At 51.7% G+C, this 24,266-nt stretch overlaps 10 protein-coding genes across 10 annotated transcripts, besides 1 other annotated feature; 7 read left to right on the top strand and 3 right to left on the bottom strand.

Moving 5' to 3' along the window:
• Nucleotides 1-292: 292 nt before the first annotated feature.
• Nucleotides 293-1,505, top strand: NFIA_094110 (uncharacterized protein; the record flags this gene model as incomplete). The annotated part of the gene is made up of 4 exons (XM_001261687.1): nucleotides 293-422; nucleotides 534-751; nucleotides 799-1,206; nucleotides 1,257-1,505. 4 exons carry the CDS (start codon nucleotides 293-295, stop codon nucleotides 1,503-1,505), a joined length of 1,005 nt encoding a protein of 334 aa, XP_001261688.1.
• Nucleotides 1,506-1,782: 277 nt separating this feature from the next.
• Nucleotides 1,783-3,765, bottom strand: NFIA_094120 (glycosyltransferase family 2 protein; the record flags this gene model as incomplete). Its single annotated transcript, XM_001261688.1, has 3 exons — nucleotides 1,783-2,324; nucleotides 2,380-3,489; nucleotides 3,552-3,765. The coding sequence occupies 3 exons, from the start codon at nucleotides 3,763-3,765 to the stop codon at nucleotides 1,783-1,785; spliced, it is 1,866 nt and encodes a 621-aa protein (XP_001261689.1).
• Nucleotides 3,766-5,458: 1,693 nt separating this feature from the next.
• On the top strand, nucleotides 5,459-6,463 carry NFIA_094130 (glycoside hydrolase family 18 protein; the record flags this gene model as incomplete). Its single annotated transcript, XM_001261689.1, has 1 exon — nucleotides 5,459-6,463. One exon carries the CDS (start codon nucleotides 5,459-5,461, stop codon nucleotides 6,461-6,463), a length of 1,005 nt encoding a protein of 334 aa, XP_001261690.1.
• Nucleotides 6,464-7,442: 979 nt separating this feature from the next.
• On the top strand, nucleotides 7,443-7,748 carry NFIA_094140 (putative secreted antimicrobial peptide; the record flags this gene model as incomplete). The annotated part of the gene is made up of 1 exon (XM_001261690.1): nucleotides 7,443-7,748. One exon carries the CDS (start codon nucleotides 7,443-7,445, stop codon nucleotides 7,746-7,748), a length of 306 nt encoding a protein of 101 aa, XP_001261691.1.
• Nucleotides 7,749-7,992: 244 nt separating this feature from the next.
• On the bottom strand, nucleotides 7,993-9,776 carry NFIA_094150 (putative amino acid transporter; the record flags this gene model as incomplete). Its single annotated transcript, XM_001261691.1, has 9 exons — nucleotides 7,993-8,079; nucleotides 8,129-8,244; nucleotides 8,304-8,331; nucleotides 8,380-8,792; nucleotides 8,843-8,986; nucleotides 9,036-9,367; nucleotides 9,422-9,494; nucleotides 9,549-9,562; nucleotides 9,616-9,776. The coding sequence occupies 9 exons, from the start codon at nucleotides 9,774-9,776 to the stop codon at nucleotides 7,993-7,995; spliced, it is 1,368 nt and encodes a 455-aa protein (XP_001261692.1).
• A 678-nt stretch (nucleotides 9,777-10,454) lies between these two features.
• Nucleotides 10,455-10,479: a microsatellite.
• Nucleotides 10,480-11,712: 1,233 nt separating this feature from the next.
• NFIA_094160 (putative transcription regulator (RTG2)) lies at nucleotides 11,713-13,584 on the top strand (the record flags this gene model as incomplete). Its single annotated transcript, XM_001261692.1, has 2 exons — nucleotides 11,713-11,837; nucleotides 11,901-13,584. 2 exons carry the CDS (start codon nucleotides 11,713-11,715, stop codon nucleotides 13,582-13,584), a joined length of 1,809 nt encoding a protein of 602 aa, XP_001261693.1.
• Nucleotides 13,585-14,668: 1,084 nt separating this feature from the next.
• Nucleotides 14,669-16,162, top strand: NFIA_094170 (cytochrome P450; the record flags this gene model as incomplete). The annotated part of the gene is made up of 1 exon (XM_001261693.1): nucleotides 14,669-16,162. One exon carries the CDS (start codon nucleotides 14,669-14,671, stop codon nucleotides 16,160-16,162), a length of 1,494 nt encoding a protein of 497 aa, XP_001261694.1.
• A 412-nt stretch (nucleotides 16,163-16,574) lies between these two features.
• NFIA_094180 (putative C2H2 transcription factor) lies at nucleotides 16,575-18,915 on the top strand (the record flags this gene model as incomplete). Its single annotated transcript, XM_001261694.1, has 5 exons — nucleotides 16,575-17,634; nucleotides 17,688-17,935; nucleotides 17,982-18,088; nucleotides 18,141-18,436; nucleotides 18,491-18,915. 5 exons carry the CDS (start codon nucleotides 16,575-16,577, stop codon nucleotides 18,913-18,915), a joined length of 2,136 nt encoding a protein of 711 aa, XP_001261695.1.
• A 309-nt stretch (nucleotides 18,916-19,224) lies between these two features.
• Nucleotides 19,225-20,977, top strand: NFIA_094190 (cytochrome P450; the record flags this gene model as incomplete). The annotated part of the gene is made up of 4 exons (XM_001261695.1): nucleotides 19,225-19,359; nucleotides 19,412-19,627; nucleotides 19,681-19,704; nucleotides 19,754-20,977. The coding sequence occupies 4 exons, from the start codon at nucleotides 19,225-19,227 to the stop codon at nucleotides 20,975-20,977; spliced, it is 1,599 nt and encodes a 532-aa protein (XP_001261696.1).
• A 190-nt stretch (nucleotides 20,978-21,167) lies between these two features.
• Nucleotides 21,168-22,913, bottom strand: NFIA_094200 (sugar transporter family protein; the record flags this gene model as incomplete). The annotated part of the gene is made up of 4 exons (XM_001261696.1): nucleotides 21,168-22,282; nucleotides 22,338-22,530; nucleotides 22,595-22,768; nucleotides 22,821-22,913. The coding sequence occupies 4 exons, from the start codon at nucleotides 22,911-22,913 to the stop codon at nucleotides 21,168-21,170; spliced, it is 1,575 nt and encodes a 524-aa protein (XP_001261697.1).
• Between the last annotated feature and the right edge of the window lie 1,353 nt (nucleotides 22,914-24,266).

Genomic DNA, 24,266 nt, shown 5'->3' on the forward strand with positions numbered 1-24,266 from the left:
CCCCCGTTTCATACATTGCTGTCATCCACTTTGTAGGGTTGCACTCAATCTCTGGGGACTTCCGCATTTGGCACTCACCAACGAGGCCCATCACTCCACTCTGCTCTCTATGCTATTGTCTTCTGTTACCGGATGTGGATCACGGCTTACAACGTAGTAGTCGGTCCAAGACAGGTCGGTAGAGCAGTATATAAGTGTCCATGGAACTGGTCCAAAGGGATATCACCTCTATTGTGTGCGCACAGTAGTCGACAAACATCCTGTATGATATCCATGGAGCGCTATCGCTTCCATGGCAGTTCATGATTTTTATGGCGACCATAAGTCGAAATGGCATCTGGTCGTTGATGTCCTATCATGGATATTCTGGTCCAATGCCACCATTCTGCTGAATAAATGGATCATCAATTCCACAGCCTTCCGTACGTTGACTCTTCCTGCATCCACCACCATGCTCTGCTTAGCTAACTTCTGTCAGATTATCGTGAGTCTATAGCAATCCCTCGTGTCTCTGCTCATTGCTGATTCCGTAGCTATCATCCTAACATGCTGGCATTTGGTTTTTGCGACCATCGTCACCCAAGTCCTTGCACGGACGACGAGATTGCTTGATGGCCGGAGGAATATACCCATGGATACTCGGATGTATTGTCGGACAATGCTCCCTATTGGCCTGTTATATTGCGGGACTCTAGTCTGCAGCAATGTGGTCTATCTCTATCTGAATATCTCCTTTATCCAAATGCTCAAGGTACTTTATCTTCTCCTGCCTCGACAGCGACATGCTAATGATTCTAGGCGGCCGGTCCCGTTGTCACACTCATCACGAGCTGGTCATGGAAGGTCGCAAAACCCTCAATCGGGGCATTCATCAACATTCTCATCATAACCCTGAGCGTCGCAATGGCCGTGTCGGGCGAGATCAGGTTTTCCTGGTTAGGCTTCGGTTTCCAGTTCGCCAGTCTAGTCTTGGACGCAAATCGACTCGTCATGGTCCAGATTCTTTTGTCGGACAGTGGCCAGAAGATGGACCCGCTGGTCAGTCTGTACTACTTTGCGCCGGCGTGTGCTGTCATGACATCGCTGGTGGCCTGGCAGACCGAATACTCTTCGTTCGAGTGGAGTTCGATCGCGCAGGCTGGGTCGATGGTCCTGACACTGAGTGCCGTGATGGGATTCATGCTCAATGTCTCAATCTTTCTCCTGGTGAGTTTTATTTGATGCACGAACAGATGATGCCCTTGCTGACCATAAAGATCGGAAAAACGTCCGGCTTAGCGATGACGCTGATCAGCATTCCCAAGAATATTCTACTCATTGCTATCTCGGTTATTCTCTGGCACACCCCCATTAGTTCCATGCAGATCCTGGGGTACAATATTGCTCTGTGGAGCCTTCTTTTCTACTCTATTGGTTGGAATACTGTCAAAGCTTATATTGACGCTCTGAGGGTCTGGAGTCGGAAGAGTGACGAAACTGAAGTCTTACTGTCTGATAGGGTCTGACCATTCCAAGTATTCATGACTCTTCAATTGTAATTAGAGATTGTATTCCTATTCTTTATACTCCACGATAATAGATCCAATGCATATCTTGGGATTTGCTCGTAATCTATCATACGAAGCATCACTCATCAGGGTTCAATACGTAAGAAGACCGTAGAGGCCGTAGACGCAATAGTTGGCTTTTACCTGGCCTGACAATTGCATAACTGGGAACAGAGCCTGCTTGGTCTGTTCATTCGCGCCGTCTGTCTCTGTTTTCATGTGCTACATCAAAGACTCACAACACGGTTGCCGCGACAAGAATGGCAATCAACACAAAGGGCACCAGGATATAATGCTTGTAGGACCCCAGTGGAGGACGACTCTGATGAAGGAGTTTCATCTGGACATCCGCCTGGGGGAAGAAGATACCCCGGTCGTTCACGGCCATCATAGATCTCCGTTCGGGATACTCCGGCCGGCGCAGCAGATATCCGACTGGGATCCACAGGTTGCTGACAGTGAGATAGCCAATATGCAGCATAGGGGGCCACGCCACCGTGGTGAGCAATTCCGTGATTAATCGGTTGGGAGTAGTCGTAGCGCCAGTGGCATAATTGCTGCTGACGACTTCATAGGATGCCAGCAGAAATGAGCCTAGAGTCGCAAGATACAAGAGGAGGCTGTATACAAGCCCGTTATCCAGCAAATCCTTGCGGAGCTTCTTGTAGATCGGCAGTTCTGTGAGGCGGTTCCACGAGTTCGCACTACTCCCTGTGACAAAGGAGCCCTTTGGTTTGCTCGAGAAGCAGTGGAATCGAATGATTGCAAAGATATGGGCTAATGGTTATTAGCGCTGTTTACAAAAGTCAGGCTGTCCGAGGCAAATACTTACTACTTGCAAGCCAGCTGTTCTCCAGGTGGGCGAATGGCCCAATGCGAAAGCCCGTGTGAGCCGATTGGATCAATCCATGTAGCCACGTCAAGGCGATGTGCAAAACAGCCAAAATTACCTGAATCCGAACCAACAAGGGTGATGCAGCGGGAATCAGACGCCCGGAAGCGCAGAGAACGGGAACTGCCGCGAACCCTACCATGTACCCAACCAGCCCCAAGACGATGGACACGCCATTGAAAGCAATGCTCCATTGCAGAGGCCGGGGAATGCCCTGGTTCGAGGAGAACAACACAGATGGCTGTTGGGAGTGACCAATCTGCCATCGGTTCCTCTGGGCAATATGCCCATCCAGCGACGACGGTACCAATCCCAACTGCAAAGGCTCCAGCACCTGCATCGTGCGATACCCCAGGCCCTGCAACATCAGCGAGAGCTGCCAATCTTCCGAGAAGGAAAAGGTGGGATAGCCGCCCACATCGACGATCGCCTTCCGCCGAAAGACGGCCCCAGATCCTGCATCGATGGCAGCTCCCATGCGGTCGAGCTCGGAATTGTGGCAGGTGTAGAAGTGCACACGAGACTGTTGCAGAGGGTCACCATCGGGCAGATTATAGTAGTATTGCCTCGTCGTGAGCAGAGCAGCCCGGGGATCCTTCAGCAGATGAGGCAGCGTGGCTCGCAGAAAGTCGGGGGTGGGCATGCAGTCAGCATCCAGAACGGCACAAAACTCGGGCTGAACCTCGTTCTGCAAGGAGAAGAGCGCGTAGTTGAGATTTCCGGCTTTGGCGAAGACACGGCCGGAGTGCTGTCCGCGCGTGTGGTAAGACAGGTGCGGCCATTGGGAGCGTAGCCCTGCAACGGCATCACGCAGCGCAAGGGATGCCCCATCGTCCAGCAGAAGCACTCGGAAATGAGTGATGGGATAGTCCATAGTGCAGGCTGCGCGGACCGTGTCCAGAACTACATCTGTCGGCTCTCCGCAGCAGGGAACCAGGACGTCGACCCGAGGCAGATGGTCGCTGCCATGGAGTCGCAGTCGGTCTCGGGGACGGCTTTGCAATGACCTGCCTGCTGCTACCGTGAGGAGCTGATCATTCCAAGGCATACCTGGCCTGAAGTCAGTTGCAATCCAGATATCGCACACGGCGTCTGATTTGTCGATGACTTACGGGCGAAAATGTACTCGACAAGAAGCATCAGCCATATCTGCCAAGTCTGCTCCGATGCTGTGATGACCAGGAGCAAACGCACGAGAAAGTAGAGGTGAAAGGCCCAGATGGCCGCCTTGCTTACAACATAGAGAGCGTTCCTGTACTTCACACTGAACCGAATGCGATCATCTGGTGGAAGCTCCCGAATGTCATACTCGTGTTTTGACAGCATTGCAGCAATTGACAGGCTTATTGCGTGGATCAGAGGTACGTACTCCAATCGGCTTCGTTGTGGTTGTTCCTCGAAATGGAACTAATTCTGTACTCTAAAGGACCCTCATGATGCTGGAGATCCAACTGTTCAGGTGGGTAAAACGAGCACCACGAAGACTGAAGCCGAATTATTTATCTTCTTGGAAAGGCACCATCGTTGACTGCGTCCCCCTGAAGACGCGAGTCGGTGAGAGTGTGGCTTTTGTCTAGATGCCATCGCGCCGGTCGATTGGCTGCTCCCGGATAGTCTCGGTCCACTAATTGCCTAATCGGGGTATTTGAGGTTCTACGAGATGCGCCGACAGTCGACAAAGAATGAAGAAGAAGAGCCCAGCCGAGAGACGCTTTCCCTTCTTCTGTCGTTTTGCAATATGTTTCCAAGACACTTGTTCCTGTTACGGTCTAGGTAGTCCATCTCAAATATACACAGTATGTCTCCAAATTGAACACGAATGACAGCCGAAGTTCGGAAGTTGCCGGATCCTCCGTGTTCCGGCAATAGCACGGCGATTTGACGGCCAATCTCGCCCTTGTTTTCATGGATTGATAGGACTATTCTCAGGAATCGATTCGGAGTGGTCTCGGGGTTATATACAACAAGAACTGCCCCAGTTGTTGGAATTGAAGACACATAGTTCGCCAGTCGCAAGCACATTAAGTCGCCAACGTATATATGCCACAATGGTGATACTGCGGAAGCCCCTTTTACTAAGTATACCATGTTCTTGACTTATGTCCTAGTGGCTACTGAATGCAAGGATTAGGAATATGATTGTGCATGGCTCAGGAACATGCATGGTTAAACTTCAGCCTTTGTGTCAAGCCTCGACGACAATGTAACTCTCCCCGGCTTTTGATTAATGCAGGCCAATATCCTCGCTGATTCTGAAGCACCGGTACTTGCTAGTCGGCTTTTATGTATCGTCTCTTCCTTAGTGTCAAGCCGGATATTATCTGCAGCGACAGCGGCGTATCAGAGTCTTCCATCCCGGACGGGCTTGTCAGCGCGGAGATTACAGCGTCGCAATAGACGACCCTTACCACATCCATCCCCGTCTCCGAGCCAGTCGGAGCAAGATCTAGCTCGGTATATAATGTTTGGTATACTAGTCAAAGTCACTAGGCCAAGTCACGCCCAATGCACGTTGCATGAGCTTAATCAATCAACAGCCATCACAGTTACATCGTCTTCGCCGATCGCCCTCTCTGTCGACTCAGGCTCGGCCCTTTCTACGGCATTCCTATGGAATTCCCTTGGGTGGTTCTTTCACGGGGACTTGTGCGTGTTTAGAGCGTTTCAGCCATGCCTCCCTCTATCAGTTTCAATGCCAGTTGCAACGCTGTACGGACATTATCCTACTTCATGAAGTTACCATCGCATGTAGACGACGAAGATGGCGCATCAAGGATGCTGCTCGGATGAGTGTCCCGTGAAAGTGTTGTTGGACAGTCACAGGAGAAGGCATGGTTGGAAATGGGATATAAAATAGGCCTCCTTCGCAGCTGTTGGTCATGATCATTGCAACACACACAGTCCTTTCGCCCTCAAGATTCTTGACGAATCTGTCCTTTCTTTTCTTGTCATTCTTTGAAATTTTATTCACTTTCTGTCACTCCTTGTGTCCCGGGTCCTCACCCATTCCACTTGCACCATGTATTTTACCAAAGTGCTCAGTGCCCTCAGCTTGATGGCTGTTACCGCATCTGCCATGCCCCATCAGCTGTCCTCTCGCGCGTCCGGTGCCCAGAACGTTGTGTACTGGGGCCAGAACGGCGGCGGCACTGTCGAGAACAATGATCTGGCGTCCTACTGCTCGTCGACCTCCGGCATCGATATCATAGTCCTGTCCTTCCTGTATCAGTACGGAAATGGCAACACCATCGCCTCCGGCACCATCGGCCAGTCCTGCTATATTTCTCCCTCTGGACAGCCCCAGAACTGCGACGCTCTGGCCTCTGCCATCAAGACCTGCCAATCCAGGGGAGTCCAGGTCATTCTGTCGCTCGGAGGTGCCGTCGGCGCGTATTCTCTCTCCTCTCAGGCTGAGGCCGAGACGATCGGCCAAAACCTTTGGGAGGCTTACGGCAATACCCAGGGCAATGGAAACGTACCTCGACCCTTTGGAAGTACCTTTGTCAACGGCTGGGACTTTGACATTGAAAGCTACGCTGGAAACAACTACTATCAGTACCTGATCAACAAGCTGCGCTCGAACTTTGCTTCGGATCCTTCCAACCAGTACTACATCACCGGTGCGCCGCAGTGCCCCATTCCGGAGCCCAATATGCAGGTCATTGTCACCAAGGCGCAGTTCGACTATCTCTGGGTGCAGTTCTACAATAACCCCGGCTGCTCCGTCAACGGTCCCATCAACTACGACCAATGGGTCTCCAACCTGGCCAACACCCCCTCCGCCAACGCGAAGATCTTTATCGGCGTCCCTGCTTCGCCGCTGGGTGCGACGGGAACGTCTAGTGGTGCGCAGTACTATCTCCAGCCCAGCGCTCTGGCTTCCCTCGTGGCCGAGTACAAGAACAACCCGGCCTTCGGAGGCGTCATGATGTGGTCCGCCGGGTTTTCGGACGCCAACGTCAACAACGGGTGCACTTATGCCCAGGAGGCGAAGCGCATCCTGACTACCGGGTCTCCTTGTTAATAACAATTGGTGAATTCTCAGCATTGTCGACATTCTTTATTTCTTCTGTCGTTACTCCGCCTGTCGTTCGTTATCCTGTGTGTCTGTTAGCTGGCTGGACCTCACCAGCAGGTGTACATGCCGTGGCTGTGTAAAATATTGATCGCAATACCTTGAATATTTGAAGACTTTCATGCATCTTCAAGACAACTGACCCGTAGACACCCATTTTCATCCGGTAGGAAAATGTTGGCTGGTTCAGCCGCTTAACTTGGCAGCTGTGGGTAGATTCTCTGCCGATACAACGGACTCCCTTGGCCGTCAAAAATGATGCTTTATTGTCGGTCCATCGCCCATATCGACCAGATAAAAAAGGAAGGGCGCCCATGCCGAGGACACAGAAGACACACCGCCAGGGAGCCTCATCGTCGGACAGACTATCCGTGGCGAATCCTGTGTTCATTCCGCGACGAGCATAAATCTTACACCTTTATGCAGCACTACAGAGTACAGCCTTCCGATGAACTGAAGGGGAGGAGCAATATCAATTATCTCAAGGAACGACCGCCTTGCATTGAGTTTCCTTAACAAGGGCAATACTCCGAATACGATCTCGTGCCTGTGCAATGATGTAGGTTGGCGAGCATAGTTCAGTCCAGAGATCACCAATCAGTATGGAATACTGGGAAACAGCTCCTCGCTTATTGCTGACAGCGTTACATCGCGGTGGTGATGTTTGGCGCATCTCCGCATGAGCTTTCGTGTTCAGCAGATCGCTTCACTTGGCATGCAGAAATACGAGACAGATCAATATACATCCTTGGAATATCTCAAATGCGAGGTGACCTCCTTCCTGTTTGACTCGCAGAGTAGCCTGATGTCGTCTAAGATCAAGATATATAAAGAGAGCATATCCTCTCAGGAGTATCCATCCAGCAACTCATCTCCCATCCTCCCAAGATCTAAAGCATTCCACACCTGTCCACGAACGACCGTCACAATGAAATTCCTCGCCATTGCCACTCTCCTGGCCTCAGCCAGCGCTACCATCGTCTATCCCTACACCAGCGCGTCCTGCGGGGGCGAAACCGTCGGCAAGATCACCTCCTGCGGCTGTACCAACATGAGCCGCAACTACAAGATCAAAGGGGCCAAACTCAACTTCCAAAAGGCCACCGCCAGCTTCTACAAGGGCAGAGATTGCGAAGGCGTTCGCATTTCCAAGGCCTCGGACCAGACTTGCGTTAAGCTTCCTGTTGGTTGGGAATCCTTTGGGTCGGTGAGGATTCATGGGGGAACTTGCTGATCACCCACCCGTTGTTGTACATGCTCATGAGCTTTGCTTCTGAATATGCATGTCGGATATGAACATCGTCAAGAATACATGATGGGCTGAGCTAGGCAGAACAGTTGGAGTATGCATGTTCGAGTAGTCGTCTCTATGCTCAAATCCTAGGACATCTATATACAGATTCTTCATGGCCTGCAATATCTAATCACGTTCTATTCATATCCCTGCGCCATCTATCCCATCACTTCGAATCAACCGTCTAGGTGGCGTTGTTCTTGCAAGTCCAGCTTGCCTTGGATGAACTGTCATGAATCGATTTACCCGAGACGTAGAGACCCATGCCACACTAGTCTTTGTTAGCTACTGCTTGGAAAGACAAGAATAAGCGAACATACCAGAGCACAAGCGAACGCCAGGATGAGGAAATTGACGATAGTCAAACAGATCTTGGAGCGAGTTGAGAACCACCGGCCCTTGTTCATCACGAGCCAGAAGATGGCGGGCAAGCCGTCTACCCAAGTTAGTATTACTCAAACCCAGTACCCAGCAGAATGTTGGTAGGTGACTTACAGCTGAACCAACTTCCAAACAGGGAGCTCTGTAGAGTCGTTAGCAATAGCCAAAGTTAGAGGAGAATGGACCATACAATCAGACTCAGCAGCTCATTGAACACCGGAATCGACTCTGCAATCACCCAGGCGACAACCCAGACGCTCAACGCGATGGCCACCCATGACCCAATAGCCAAGAAACTGTTCTGGTGCATATGGGCGGAGCCTCGGAAGATGCGCACATAGATATACTTGCAGGCCACATGGCCAAAAACGACACCGGCAATCACCACGGTGGGAATCGCCAGACCGTAGGCGACCTTTTTCATCACAGGTCCAGCGGATGACAGAGCGGGCGACGCTACGTCGGGGCCAGCATAGCGGTAGATGACCATTGCAGTCACGATGTACAAGCTGGTGTCTACCACCTGCAGCATAGTCAGGGACTTGGGGAAGTCCCTGGGGTCATGCATTTCCGAGATGAACCCGAAGAAGGCGACGTGAGCAACTAGCGGAATTAGCTACCGGAAAAAAAAATGAAGAGAAATCAAGGCGTACTGTAAGCGAAGATGATGTTGGTCACGGCAAGGAAGGCATCCTGGAAAGAAACCTCGGTGGTCGCATCCACGTGGACGTGTTCTGGGGCTTGCACTCCGATCGCAATCATGGTCACCACGGTAGCCGTCACAATACTGATGCAGGCTGTACATTGTCAGTGGGATTGCCATCAATAGACGAGAAGGATACGTACACGCCATAGACATCCAATACACTTTACCCATCGTGCGCGGCAAGGCTCCGATGAAACTGACCACCAATCCAACCACCCCAAAGACAATGGTACAAGTTCCGTGGTTGGTAATGGTGTTGAAGACCACGGTGAAGGTGAGGATGTGACTGGCCATTAGGAAGATGAGAAACAAAAGCTGACCGATGCCGAATAACTCGCGTCCGAAGCGGCCCATCAGCAGCTCGCCGGCATCCCCCATGGAATGTACCTGGGGAAACCGGAGTTTAAACTGTCCCATGATGTAGCCAGTATACCATGAGATTGCGGACAATCCAAGAAGCAGAATTACCGCTCTGTGTGGCCGTGGTTAGGAACATAGATGCTGAGGTTGTGATCGGCACACTTACGGGACGATTCCCAGCGTCGCCACGGCTGACGGCAGAGACAGAATTCCGAGGGAGATATTCTCAGCAACCATTACTATCTCTTGTTAGGTCCTTGGTAGGATATAGGAATATATGGTAGAAGCCTTACATGTCCCACATTGCCTGCACCATGTTAGCTGAGGGAATGGACAATGAGGCGAGTGAACGAAGCTTACCACCACGACATGACACGATATTTGACCTCTCCGCACTCTTCATTTCCAAACGGATCATTTGCCGGCGTCCCATCAGCATATTCCTTCTTTTCGACCGTAGCATCATAAGCGGTTGGGTCGTTAACGACGGCGGGAGCCTCGAGATCCCTTGAGACGGCCATGGCGATACTCTGTAGACGACAACAGGAAAGTCAAGGGAAAACGAAAGTCCAGAATGAGGGAGAACCTGGAGAAGATAAACGGGGATGAGCCTGATCTTCTAGAAGAAATCCAGGCTAACCGAGCGTTCCTCTTTTTTTTTTTCGGGCCCTTTTTTTCGCGCTTGGCAGTCTTCGGTAGGGTTGATGGATCTCGGGTCGTCTCCATACGTCTACGGAGAAGTTATCTCTGGTTGAGGGTGATATCTGGCAGTCATGGACATTACGTATTAGAGTCCGATGCTAGCCATCTGCACGAATTCCACACACACTTGAAATTTTTGTGCGCGAGTGAAATTGTCGAGCAGATCCTCCCCTGTGCTCCACTGCGCGGTGGAGCATCATCACCATCCATGGATGATATTCCCGCCTCGGATTGGCCAGCAATGGGTACAACGACTGTTTTCGACATCATCTTTGCCTCTGCCATCTGATGATCTGGTATTTCTGGAACATGTTCTCCGGGCACTCCGCATCCACGAAGACCATTGAGGGATTTTGATCGCGTAACAAGTACTACTCCAGATTCCTGGGGCAAGACACTATGAACCGGTTAGAAGTTGTACAAAGAGTGAAAGCTGGCATGATATCTGGAGTACTCCATGGAGTCATGAAAACCCCGCATAGTAAAGAAACATCTATGGGGATATCCACGGGGATATCCACGGAGAATACTGAATGGCATATTTGACGATGATCCGACATAATACCTCAGTATCTTTGTCACCGCGAAGACTTGACTATCGCTAGAACTACATGTATATCACAGACGGCGTTCGAATCTGCCGACCGAAACCGTCCGGCGTCGTATCATCGGCCATTGCAATATCCTCCCGATGAGTCTGCAGTACGTGTCCTGATATCGCCTTCTGCCTGTTGATCCGAGTAGATGCTCATACATAGTCGTATTCCGAGATTCCGTATGTACTGTGCAGGCTGAAGAAGAGGCTACGGCTCCACTTGGCCGGCTGTCTCCCGGGCCGGGTCCGGTCGGTGAAAACAGAGAGACCGGGAGAGTGCCTACTTATTAATCCTTTGAAGATCATCATTCAGGCTCAAACAGAGAGAGCCAAGACGAGGGATGCCGTCGGTGGCGTGGGTTGGGACTCTGCCTCGTCACGTGCCTCACCGGTTGTGCTGTTGTTATACAGAGCAGAGCAGAGAGCACTTGGTAAGATCTGTCTCATCCCAGGAATCCATAGGTGGAATCAAGATGCATTCATTTCTTGGCCTTGTTGTTCTCATTAGTCAGTGCCGACGATTCTCTCCTTCATGTTCATCAAGTCATTGGCCAAGTCTACGAATGTGGCCCCTCTTACATAACTCTTTGCCTGGTTAACACAGTAGACTACAGAGTAGGATAGGTGTCTTTTCATGTAGAGAACTTCTAGATATGCTTTATATTATATGCGCCCTACCTTTGAATAATACCAGTACACTCCGTAGAATGGAATCAACTGTCTTGACCAGTCCAAACCATCTCTCGGTCTCGGATGTAGAGAGGTAGTCCGATGTGTCATGGCTCTACGCCTCTACGGCATCCTCCCGCCGCAATATATATAGATATCTCTCCACCAACAAAATGGAGTCGCTCATCAATAACCATACCCAATCACTCGGACATGGCCAAAACCGAGGACCGTATTGCTGATATCTATTAGTCTACGGAGTAGCAACAACGAAAAAAAAATCTTCAACTACTGCAGCTCACAGAGGTGACACTCACAAGATGGCTGACGTCAGGACATGTTGCAGGCCATTATCAGCAACCACAAGGACATGAAAAGAATCCTTCGTGTTGAGACCTCTTGACTCTTTTCTCCCTCTATTTGTCGATAGCATAGTGGCTGTGGTCACCTGGTGAAGCTACCTGATCTCTAGGGTCCATATCACCATTATTATGGGAGGTGGTGATCGATTTCCCGACCGGCCCTCAACCTCCCAGCCCCTCCTCCTTCCCGACTCCACGCTGATTCAACCTTCTGCGAAGCGACGACATCTTCAAGCGGTAGTCGATCTGGGAAGGTGAGCATCATTGTCATCCCAAATTTTGTCTGACCCAACGTCCCAACCTGCTAATCCTGTCAGTAACGGAATACGATGCTCCGTCTCCGACCTCTCGTCCCCGACCGCGCGCATCCTGCCGACCGTCTACATGCGACGGGTCGACATCTCCGTCTACGACGCCCAGTTTGACGATGACACCGGCTGTCAAATCCCCATCCCTAAGCATGTTATCAAATCGGTAGTCGGTGCGATCGTTCGCTTCCAGATTACGTGTGCCCAGATCGGTGTCCCCTCCGAGAACATCCGCATCATTGCGACCGAAGCCACCCGCACCGCGCTCAATGCAGACGAGTTTGTCGATGCCATCCGACGTGCCACCAACGTCTCCGTTGAGACTCTGCCCAAAGATCTTGAAGGAACAATTGGTGCGTGGGGGATTGCCAGCAGCTTCTCCGACATCGAAGGACTGGCCATGGATCTGGGGGGAGGGAGCATGCAGATGACGTGGATCGTCTCGCATGCAGGCAACGTCCGCATCAGCCCCAAGGGCTCGTTCAGTTTTCCCTACGGAGCAGCCGCCTTGACACACAAGCTCAATCAGCTGCGGAAGGGAAAGAATCCGGACGAGGCGCATCGGGCGGAGGAGGCATTCCGCCGCGAGATGGAGAGCAATTTCCGCAAGGCCTTTGAGCAGCTCGAGATTCCTGATACGCTGGTGGAAAAGGCTCGGACCGAGGGAGGCTTCCCTCTCTATCTGTCCGGGGGAGGATTTCGTGGCTGGGGATACCTCCTGCTTTACCTGCATCAGGTTCGCGGACAGTATTACCCCATCTCCATCATCAACGGCTACTCCGCTCCCAAGGAGGACTTTGAAAACACCAAAGTCCTCAAAAAGGTCGCTCGGACCGCCCGGGACATCTTCCGCGTCTCCGATCGCCGTCGTGAACAGGTCCCCTCGGTCGCATTCCTGGTCAATGTGTTGGCCAAAGCGGTGCCATACGGCATCAAAGAAGCTCACTTCTGCCAGGGCGGCGTCCGCGAGGGCCTTCTCTACCGCGAAATTCCCCCCTTTGTTCGACAGCAGGATCCGCTAGAGGTAGCGACCACCGCGTTTGCCCGGCCTTCCGCGCAGGTGATCGCCTTCCTGATGTTTGGCGCCATACCCGCACGCACCGAAGAGAGGACCTTTCCCCCATCGATTCGAGGGACCCTGATCCAGGCCTTTGCCAATTCGCTGTTTGTGCACGCCGCCATGTCAAAGGAGTTGTCGTCGACTGCTGCACTGTACAGCACCAGCGCCGGTCTCCTCGCGTCCACTCACGGCATCCCTCACACCGACCGCGCGCGCCTGGCGTTGATGCTGCAGGAGCGATATGGAGGGGAACTGCCCCCGCGGGAGAAAGATTTCAAATTCCGGTTGCGGGAGCTGCTGACACCCGAGGAGGTCTGGTGGATCCGATACTTGGGGAAGCTGGGACTGGTGATCGCCCGACTCTATCCCATTGGGATGATTGACCCGGCCCGGCCGCGCATCGCAACCGAGGCACGATGGGCCAGCAATCTGGGTAAACATGGAAATAAGACAGGCATTGAGATGAAAGTCTTTGTGCAAAAAGTGGCGTATGACCCGACGCAGTTGAAGTCCGAACTGGAGCGGGATGTTCGCAAGATCCACAAGGTAGGCAAGAGGAAGAATTGGATTGGGGGGAGAGACGGCTGGGGGATGAAAGTCAAGGTAGTTGTAGCCGAGGAGGAGATGCTGTGATATCTGTGCTATTTCCTGGTGCAATAAATGCCATTCGTAGCTGGCGATGGCGAGATACTCCCTTATACAAGCTCACGAGTACTTGCCTTCTCCCGATGTGTGTAGATGCCGGCATCCGGTGTTACTCGCCAACTGCGGTTGCTTGACCACGAGTTGACCAATTCAGGAGATCATCTATAGCTACAATAGTGAGGACAAGTTCGAATATACTCTTTGTGCAATTCAACTTCATTCCTTCAAAACGCCTCATACTAGTGGGAAACGTCAACCTATTTACTCTCGTACAGCTCCTAGGCCCGTCCATACCAGAATGACTTTCCCATTGTCACTGTACCGCAGCTGACTAGATCTATCAGTGCACGGAAGGAGTTCTGACCACTGCAGAAGCCAAATGGGTCCATCGTTCGGCCTGGTGTCGAGAAGGACCCCTCAATGGAGGCGCATGGAGCCCTCATGCCCCGCATTGATGCCATCATCGGGCAGTTGGCTGTGGGATCCAATCCCTGCATGTAGAGCAGGGACGAAAAGACAGACATTCTCCGAGCTATATTCATATCGGCCTGAGTTTCCTTAGCTGGATAGCGCAAGAAATATGGTGGTTTCTGCGTAGCCGTCGACTGAGCGCACTGGCCATGCTATTTTATGCACGGACAATATAGCAAAAGAAGCTCAGACATGTTAGCAGCAAGACCAAACCTTGCCTAACTAACCTCGAACTAGCGGTGAGTTGCGCCCTGATGGAAAGCGACCATCCTTCTGCAGAACAGTCTGCTATGCCTTGTCCAGCCTTGTCGTGATTGGCCTTTTCCGGGTTAGGGCAGGGATGCATCAACTTGCCGCGCCGGGGACACTCCACCAGGCTGATTTGTTTGGCTTCTTGGGAGACAGCAGTTGTCCGTCTCGATCCAAGGCTGGTCCACCTGCTTAGTGGCTTCATGCAGTCTTACGTATCTTGTCTGATTTGGATCAATGGGAAACGCATGATGGATGCTTCATCCGCTGATGCATATCATTCCCCAAATTTCATTTAACAGGGACCAAAACCCATGGAACTCCTTCCGAGGACATCGTCCAAGCTCTCGGTATGGAATCGGTCGCCCCCACTTTACTGGCCATCGTTCTTGTATGCTGCTGTTTTCATCTGCTACGCCCTCGAACATCCCGACTCCCTTTGCCTCCGGGTCCCACCCTTCTCTCCGGACCATTTCCCGAGAAAGATATCGCGACCACATTTCAAAAATGGAATCAAAGATACGGCCCTGTAATTAGCTTCAAGATTGGCACCCGTACGTTTGTCGTCCTCGGAACTCGTCAAGCCGCACAGGACCTGCTGGAGAAGCGAGGCAGCATCTACAGCTCTCGACCCCCGTCGGTATGGATGGAAAAGTACCTCAACAAGGGACTAGCGGCAGCATTCATGCCGTATGGCCCTGAATGGAGGTTGAACCGACGTTTGCATGGTTCCCTGCTGAGTGCTCATCACACCGATGCATATCGTCATTTGCAAGATATCCAAAGCAAGCAGCTCCTGCACGAGTTTCTCTCGACCAATGATTTCTCCCACTGTTTTCATCAATATACGTCGAATGTGATGTTTACTCTGGTGTACGGAAAAGGAAGAGGCAGGGACGACAATGACCACAGAAGATTGGAGCAAATCAACGAAATGGCCGGGTTTGTGTTGCAAGGGGCGTCTTTCTGGACCTTCCTGATGGACTTGTTCCCTATTCTCGACTACGTGCCCCGGATCTTCTGGAAATGGAGGACAGAAGCCGCTCGACTCCACGACAAGACCATGATTGTCTATCGCGAATGCTGCGAGGAGGCTCTTACAGCAGAATGCTGGAACTGGAGCAAAGAAGTCACACAGAAACCGGATATCATGCAGCTGCCTTGGGACAATGCCTGTTACTCGCTTGGGGAGCTGTATGTGGCAGGCATTCACACGACCAAAATGGTGTTGGAGCTATCTGTCATGGTGAGCATCTTGTATCCCGACGTGGTACGCAAGGCACAGCAGGAGCTGGACTCTGTGGTGGGTGTAGATCGATTGCCGTCATTCGACGACATGGAAAGGCTGCCGTATATCGATGCGATCATTTCTGAGCTTCTGCGATGGCGGCCAATATCCCCTATTGCCGTGCCACACGCGGTCATACAAGACGATGAGTACATGGGATATTTCATCCCCAAGGGGGCAACAGTCATTGCCAATCAATTCGGCATGAACATGGACGACGCATTCTTCTATGATCCTTCCAGATTCCACCCGGAACGGTACGTAGAGAATCCGGATCTTCCTGTCTCGGCTTTTGGGTTTGGCCGGAGAGCGTGTCCAGGTCATCGCCTGGCTCGGTCAAGCTTGTTCATTGTCATTTCGCGTTTGCTTTGGAGTTTCGATATCACATCCGCAGACAAGGAGCCATTGACCGAAGAATCCTCGCCGGCTGCTGTCAAGGCCACATTCCGAGTTCGGAGTCCTCACAGACAAAGGATTATTGAGAAGGATTGGACTTTGGCAGAGAAGGATGAACGCGTTGTTCTGTCTCAGATTGAATCTAGAATACATGGTAAATAAAGAGATTCATCAGATATGCCTCCGTAAGTATTCCATATCTTCTCCATACAATCCACAAATGAATATATATTCCAACTACGCTACAATTGACGCGCTACCAACGAGCTTGCAAGCAGAATGCCTCCATCAACAGAAGCATTCATAACAGAGCCAGCAGATACAAAAACCTCTTCTCTCAAATGAAGACATACAGGACAAGTCCCGACGCCAGACTACTTACACAGTAGTTAATGCAACGACTGATGCTCATAGGTTTCCTGTGTTATGCCCAATCTTATGCTTATCTTACATAATCGGCCAGTTTCCCCGCAAAGTTTCCCCAATCCCCAGAGGCCTTGGATCTGCCGCGACCTCTTCTGCATCGATCGCATCGCATCAGATCTCAAAAGAAAATGAAACCAGTGGACTCAGTATGAAGACCTCACCGACTTATGTCAACCTAGCCACCAGTCCTCATCAGTGTTCCATCTGCTTCAAGTCCTACAAGCGACGGGAGCATCTCCAGCGACATCGCAATTCGCACTCCGCGGACCGGCCCCATCGATGTCCGGCCTGTCCGAGTACGTTCCAGCGAGCCGACGTCCTGCGCCGGCACCTCAGAATCTGCGACCGCATTATTTCTAGCGCTTATCAGGGAGCGACTCGTAAGCGCGCTTGTGATCGCTGCGCGCGTCAAAAGAAAGCTTGCAACAGCGCCCGACCGTGCCAGAACTGTTCCAAGAGGGGAGTGGAGTGCGCGTATCCCACACCGAAGAATGATACCCCGGCGGTCGGGGAGATCGCTTCTATGGCAATTTCTCTGGGTGCTGATAGTAGTACTGCGGCAGCAGCAAGTGTTGATCTGTGGACGCCCGCCACTGGGAACGACGAGCGGCAGGACAGCACTGGATTTGACGCTTTCGCCTGTCCTGATCTTGATCTCCTGCAATATTCCGACCAGTCATGGCAAGACTTGTTTAATATAGGCTCGGAGGATCTCTCTCTGACGAGCGGCGACCGCAACTACTTCTTCCATTTCCTCGACGCCTTCACCAGTCGCACTGGCTTTGTCTCGTCCTTTGAATGCGGAACATTGGAGCAGAGATTGGCGGTTCTGTATAGCATCGAGGAGAAAGAACAGCTCACAGACGCTTTTTGGACCATTGACATGGACCAATGCAGCAATCAATATAGTAACAACTCGTACGGGGTCTCATCGCAATGGCTCAACGACCCGCTGGCCTTACAGACACATCAGATTCTCCTTCTAATAAAGGAGGTCGTCATGATAAAGCCGCGCAACAGCTGTGTGACCATCTCGTGGTCTCAGGACATTGAGCAACGATGTCTGCAGTTCTTCTCTCCTACGAGTCTTCGGAAGTATATTGAACTCTACTGGTTGATCTGGTCTCCAAACGTGAACTTTCTCCATCGGCCAAGTTTCCACCCGGAGAGTTCCAAGCCAATTCTTCTGGCGTCTATGGCCATTATTGGTAAGACAACTCTTTCACACCACAATATAGCCGGTACTAATTGAAATAAATAGGCGCCTGTGTTTCGCCAAACCTTGAAGATAACGACAATGCTCGGATGTGGTTCAATTGTGTAGAAGAGGCTGTTTTTGCCGATGAGGACTTCAACCGTGATCCAGTTTCACCGTTCCACCCTGTTCGTGACAGACAGAAGATGCAGGCTTTGCAGGCCGCTTACATGGTCTGCTTGTACCAAAATTGGGAAGGCACTGATGCCAGCAAGAAGCGGATTCGTCGCCATCGCTTTAGCACCGTCGTTTCGGTAGGCCCGCCAGACCGGATTACGGATGATTCACTGATCAATACAGACCGTCCGCGATCTTGATATCACGACAGCGCGACATGTCGACTACAATACGAAGCACAGGGATGAGTTTAACTGGAACGAATTTGTCGCCAGGGAAGAGTTGATTAGGTATTGTGACCGAAACGGACGTACAGAGATTGCAAGTTAACCCTCCTGCTAGGACTTTTATCTGGGTCTTTCTGCTGGATACGGCATTTGTCACCTTCAACAATCTGCCGCCACGGATGGTTGTTAAGGAAATGAAGATGCATGTGGCAGCCCCCGAGTCTTGTTTTCAGGCAGCTACAACCGATCAGTGTTACGATGCAATTCGGAACTGGATGCCTTCTGCGAGCCTCTGTTGGAAGTTTTCCTTCCGTGCACTGTTCGAGACCCTGTGCATAGACGACCTGACAGTGAAGATGCAACAAGCCGTGGCAGCCCTGGGTCCCTTGAATCTCTTCACGATCATCTCCGGTCTGTGCCTTTTCCACAACGGACTTTCATCTCCCAAAATACTGACTTTCTCAGGTATCCACTCGTTGGTCTTCCAATACCAGAGTTTCTTCAGCGCAGGGCACCTGCTCGTACGGACCCACACCGCGCTGCAAAACTTCAAACATATTTGGCACCTCCATGAAACCACAACAATCGGGCGGTTGCCGCATACGACGGTGGATGAAAGCAATTTGAACGCCGACAACATGTGGCAGAGAGTGGGATTCTGTCGCCACGCGGGCGATTTCTGGCTTCTTGCGAGTGTCAAAGTCGACCGACTGTCTGTAGCGGAAGCAGAGCAGCAAAAGGCAATCAGAGGAGAACTTGTGCTCGAGGACAGCGAACAGAGTGACCCGATTTTGTCGCAATATGATCAAACGAGTATGCGCCAAGTCAATGAACTCATTTCGGAGTTCCAAAGAGTGCACCTCGGCGACGTACCCTCCGCTGTGGATTGACCGACTCAATCACTTCTATTACATTGCGTGAACTATGATCTGCTGTTCCAACACAGTTGCTGAGATATGCGATCATATTGTGACCAATGGCGATTTCCGGATCCACGAGTGGGATGTACTGATTGTCATCCCACCCCCGTCCGATCCCCCACCTCCTCCTCCGATCTGGGGTTATCCCACTCGACAGCCGACAATCCACCATGGTCTTGATATCTATAAATTACAACTATAGATTATGCCCACTGCAGGGCTATTCCTGAACATTGACTGATTTAGCCAAGTTTATACTCGAGGCGTATTCCTGATACCATGCTGCCTTTAGCGGTCCTTGGGGCTGTCGGAGCCCTTATCTTTCTGGTGTTTCGTCTGCTATCCATAGGCCAACGGCCCAAGAACTACCCTCCCGGACCGCCCACCTTACCTCTGATCGGTAACATTCATCAGGTGCGATCACATCCTGTTCATAGTCTCCGAATGCCGAACTCACAGCCAGCAGATGCCCACTCGCGATGCCCATCTGCAGTTCCAGAAGTGGGCACAAGAATACGGGCCCGTCTACAGCCTGATTCTAGGGACCAAAACCATGGTCGTATTGTCAAGCGATCAGGCTGTCAAAGACCTGTTGGATAAGCGGAGTGCGTTGTACTCGCACAGACAGGAGATGTACATCGGCCAAACGCTATGCAGCGGAGGCCTTCGAATGCTTATGATGGTAGGTTTCCAATGTCCGAACAGCTAGTGCGCTGGTAGTGCTGACTCAAGCAGGGATACACCCCAGTCTGGCGAGGAGTATGTACCCTTGGATTATGGCTAGAGTCATGAGGCTGACAAATTCCAGTTTCGAAAAATGGTTCATGGCCTCCTCAATGTGACCGCTGCCAAATCCTATGTTCCCTACCAGATGCTCGAGAACAAACAGATGATGTACGAGTTTCTCACGCAGCCAGAACGGTTCCTATATAGTATTCGTCGCTATTCCAATGCTCTGACCACCACTATGGTCTTTGGGTGGCGCACGCCGACCTACGAGGACGAGAAAATGAAACAGCTTTTTGACGGCTTCTCTGAGTTTGCCGGGATAAATCAGACGGGAACAGCAGCCCTTATTGATTCCTTCCCATGGTTGAGAAGACTGCCGGACTTTCTGCTCCCGACGCAGAAGAGGGCCAAGGAACTTCACGAGCGGGAAAAGGCTCTGTACGTGGGCCACTATCTGCGAGCAAAGCAGGATATCCGTGACGGAAACATTAAGCCTTGCTTTTGCGTCGGTCTGGCGGAGGCCCAAAAGTCGGACGGATTCAGTGACGCCCAGGCTGCGTACATCTCCGGGACGTTGCTGGAGGCCGGTTCCGACACCACCTCTAGTACCCTGTATGCGTTCGTCCAGGCGATGCTACTCTTCCCTGACGTGCAACGCAAGCTTCAAGAGGAGATTGACCGCGTTGTGGGACCCCGCATGCCGACCATGGATGATGAGCAGGACCTGCAGTATGTTCGCGCTTGCATGAAAGAGACCCTGCGCTGGATGCCGACCACCATTCTCGGCGCGGTACCACACGCCGTCACACAGGATGACGAGTACATGGGTTATCTTATCCCCAAGGGCGCTGGTGTCGTGAACAACGTGTGGGCTATCAACATGGACGAGAAGCGTCACCCCAACCCGCGGGTGTTCAACCCAGATCGGTACAAGGATGATCGCCAGACCTTGGCTGAAGCAGCCGCCAACCCTGATGCCACCAAGCGCGACCAGTTCACGTTTGGTGCTGGCCGCCGAATTTGCCCTGGAATCCACATCGCCGAGCGCAGCCTGTTCTTGGGAATCTCGCGCATGATGTGGGCTTTCAACGTGGAGCCAGCGTTGGATGAAAAGGGGCAGCCTATCTTGCCTGATGCAGATCGCTTGACTCAAGGGTTTGTCTGTATGCCTGAGGAGTTTCCTGCTCGTATCACACCGCGCTCGCAGGCCAAGGCGGATATGGTCATCAAGGAATGGAAGGAGGCAGAGCAGCAATGTTTGGATCCAGAAACTAAGCAGTGGTTGCTCTCGCCAGTGCAATGAGGTTTGCTGCAACTCGTGATACCTTGCCTTTTGATCTACGGATGGTTCATGGATTATTCTATGTGACAATGCGTATCTCATTGTACTTAGTTCGACATCTGTACAAACTCGATCTTTGTTCACCTCCCTCTTTCCATGAAACTCTGACACTAGATACAAATAAATAGTACCATGCCCGTCATGCCATCACTCACTCGATGTGCTCGGTAACGGCCTCGTTTCCTTTCTCTTCATCGTTATCTCGAGGAGACATCCCAGCTCCGTTGACCTTTCTCGCTTGCATAACTCCAATCTCAGCCAGACTGGCCCCCTCTGAACGAAGTTTTTCCAGGTACTTAGCCGCCTCTGCTTCCTCCTCCCTTTCTTCCGCAGACATCTCAGGCCCCCAGAAGAGGAAGAATAGCATATACGCCCAGACGGCTCCAAGGAAAATGCCCATAACCTTGCCGTAATCGAAGCGCTTGTTATTAGTGGCAGTAGGGGGCAAAGGATACCGTGACCCGATCGTCGACTGGATTGTAGCCGACGCAGACGAAGCAAGATTTCCCAATTGATACGTCAACCCAACTAGAAGTGAGCGAAGCGCAGGGGGATTCACTTCCATCAGATGAATCGGGATAGGCCCCCAGACACCACCGACGCAGAACTGCTGCCAGAAGACGGTGGCGATCAAGCTCATGTCGCGGGGCAGAACGTACACGGGAACCAAGGCACCACCAATAACACAGGTGACCATCATGGTTAAGCGTCGGCCAAAGAAGGTACTAATGTAGCCGAAGAAGTTGGCACCGACGAAGGCACCGGCTTGGCCCACGACGGTGATAACTGTAACTTGGGTTGGTTTGAGACCGACCTGATCTTTCAGGAAGGTAGGATAAAAGTCCTGACTTCCATGAGAACACGAGTTGAATCCCGTCATCAAGACGACGAGGTAGATGAACAACACCCAGTTCTCTTTCAACGCTGTGCCGGAATCTTTCAGGAACGACCGAAGGCCCATAGCGCGGACGTGGTCGTCCCCTGCGTGAGCCTGCCGGATGCGCTCCTCGCGCTCGGCTACCATGACCTGGAAGTGATTGGTCTCGGGGAGCATCCAGCGGAAGAGGATGATGAGGACCGGGGGAGCAGCGCCGAACCAGAACAGACTGCGCCAGCCGTGGGTAGTGGTGGGGACAAGGGCCCGGTAGAATGCAGCTGCTAGGAGGTATCCGATGGCGTATCCCATTTCAAAACAACCTGATAGTACTCCTCGAGCATCGTAGGGAAGGTCCTCTAGAGCGGTGGCAGCAGCGGGGCCAAAGAGACCTGAACAGAGTTGTCAACAGGACAGTAATGGATACGGTCTTCAAGGCGATCATACCTCCCATTGCTATTCCGTACAACGCGCGGACACCCAGAAACTGTGGCAGAGTCTGACAGAATCCAGATGCAAGCTCAAAGACTATAAAAGTTGCCAATGTGATTATGAACGGCCATTTCCTTCCGTATCTATCCGAGAAGAAACCGGAGATCAAGGCGCCGACTGATCGAAGCATCAGAGTGACGGTGATGCCCTAGCAGACGAGCAACAAATGTCAGTGTGCTGTCGTGAGGGTAGATGAAGGAGGACGAGCTTACCCAGGTAACACTGGTGACAGATGTATCAAAGTCTTTTGCGATCTCAGTCACCGTCATGGACACGGTGAAAAAGTCGAATGAATCCCAGGTCCATCCCAAGAAGCCAACAAGAAACATGAGCCATTGGTGGGTAGTCAGTTCTCGAAGAACGGAAATAGGATTGCGGATTTTGTTCTTGGAATATTTCAGCTAATATCAGACCGGATATAGGGGAGAAGAAGCCTACCCTTGGGGGCTTGAGACTGGTAAATCGGGTGACGATGTACCGGCCTATCTGACTCGGGGAGTAGAACCACCCCGCGGCCATATGGTTCCTCATTTTGATAGATTCAGCAGTCGATGGTTATTTTACAGTCTCAGCACGGAGAATGACCGAGAGGGATGAAGCTCCATTTAAATCCTCTCGTCAGTCCGTGGGGACAGTCTATACGCATCACCGTAAAGTCAGTCATTCTCCTTCCTAATCGGTATACAGACTCCTACGCTCCGTGCCTGCGACGAATGAACTTCGCTCTCAGTAAATTAGAAAGAAAATGGTGCCTGTGGAATTGCCAAGGCAAAGAAGCTCAAAGACCAAGCGGGCCAACCTAGCCACATCCCTTATTCCGAGGCATCTTCGAAGACCACTTACCCCGGACTTTCCAGCGTTTCCCCGCCTCCTTCTCCAGCTAAATGTCAAAGAAAAGGGCGGGGTAATGAGCTGTGAACCAATCCATCTGTCCATGTTCGAATCGTGGCTACGGGATATATCCACCACCGCAACCTTATCCCACTTTTACCTATCGCTCTTCACCACGGAAGATGGGGTTGCTTTGAGCTTCGAGCTGTCATTGGCCTGATGGTGGTAGCAAGCTCTCTTGGCTTATCAGGCAGGTTACATCTCTGCACACCCAAGGCAGTATATCGTAACTCAGTTCAGAGCAGGGATGGCATCCAACCCCGATCTATTGCCCCACACGACCTCTTACAGGGTCTCCGACTGAGAGCCACGAGAATATCTGTCTATCAGGCACTCGGCCGATATACCATGAAGCTAATGTCTCCCGCATCCGCTTTGTTTCGTTGCTGGCGCCTAGACCGGGTGGCTAATTCGGAGAGATTGCGCAACTCAGATCGTGACGTCTATGCGTTTCACTTGTCCTAGAGCCCGGATCTAGCCTTACTGACCAACTGGGGTCTTCATAGCCGAACGGCATCGTGGCGGAACAGAGCCAGCTAAGATGGATTCGATCTCGCTTATTGTAGCTATGACTGCATGTCTAAACACATCCGGTCTGTCTGTTATCAGGGGAAATACGAGACGAATGGTCACTGGCAGAGATGGCACAACAGCTGGGAACCGCACGGTGCGCTGTCGTGCATGATGCAATGATGCAATGAAGCTGCTGGTTTATATCAACTACGGAAAATGGTTAAATGATCTCAATTTGGTAAGGCGTGGTCCTCGTCTATCCAATCTATCATCGAATAGCATGGGTAATCCACGATTGCCGGGTTCAACCATGCACAAGGAGGTTGGACGTGATTCTTTCGGAGGGCGGAAAGTGCTCGCAGAGCTACACCCGATGCACAACGGGTCAGAGTCGTGTGTGTCCTGAAACTAGTTATAGGGCGAGAGACGAATGTCGACCCGGTCAGCCCCGAACCCGTCGGTCGTCCCTTTAATGACTGT

This window comes from Aspergillus fischeri, genomic scaffold, assembly GCF_000149645.3.
Source record: "Aspergillus fischeri NRRL 181 1099437636262 genomic scaffold, whole genome shotgun sequence".
In the NCBI taxonomy this organism is placed as follows: Eukaryota; Fungi; Ascomycota; class Eurotiomycetes; order Eurotiales; family Aspergillaceae; genus Aspergillus; species Aspergillus fischeri.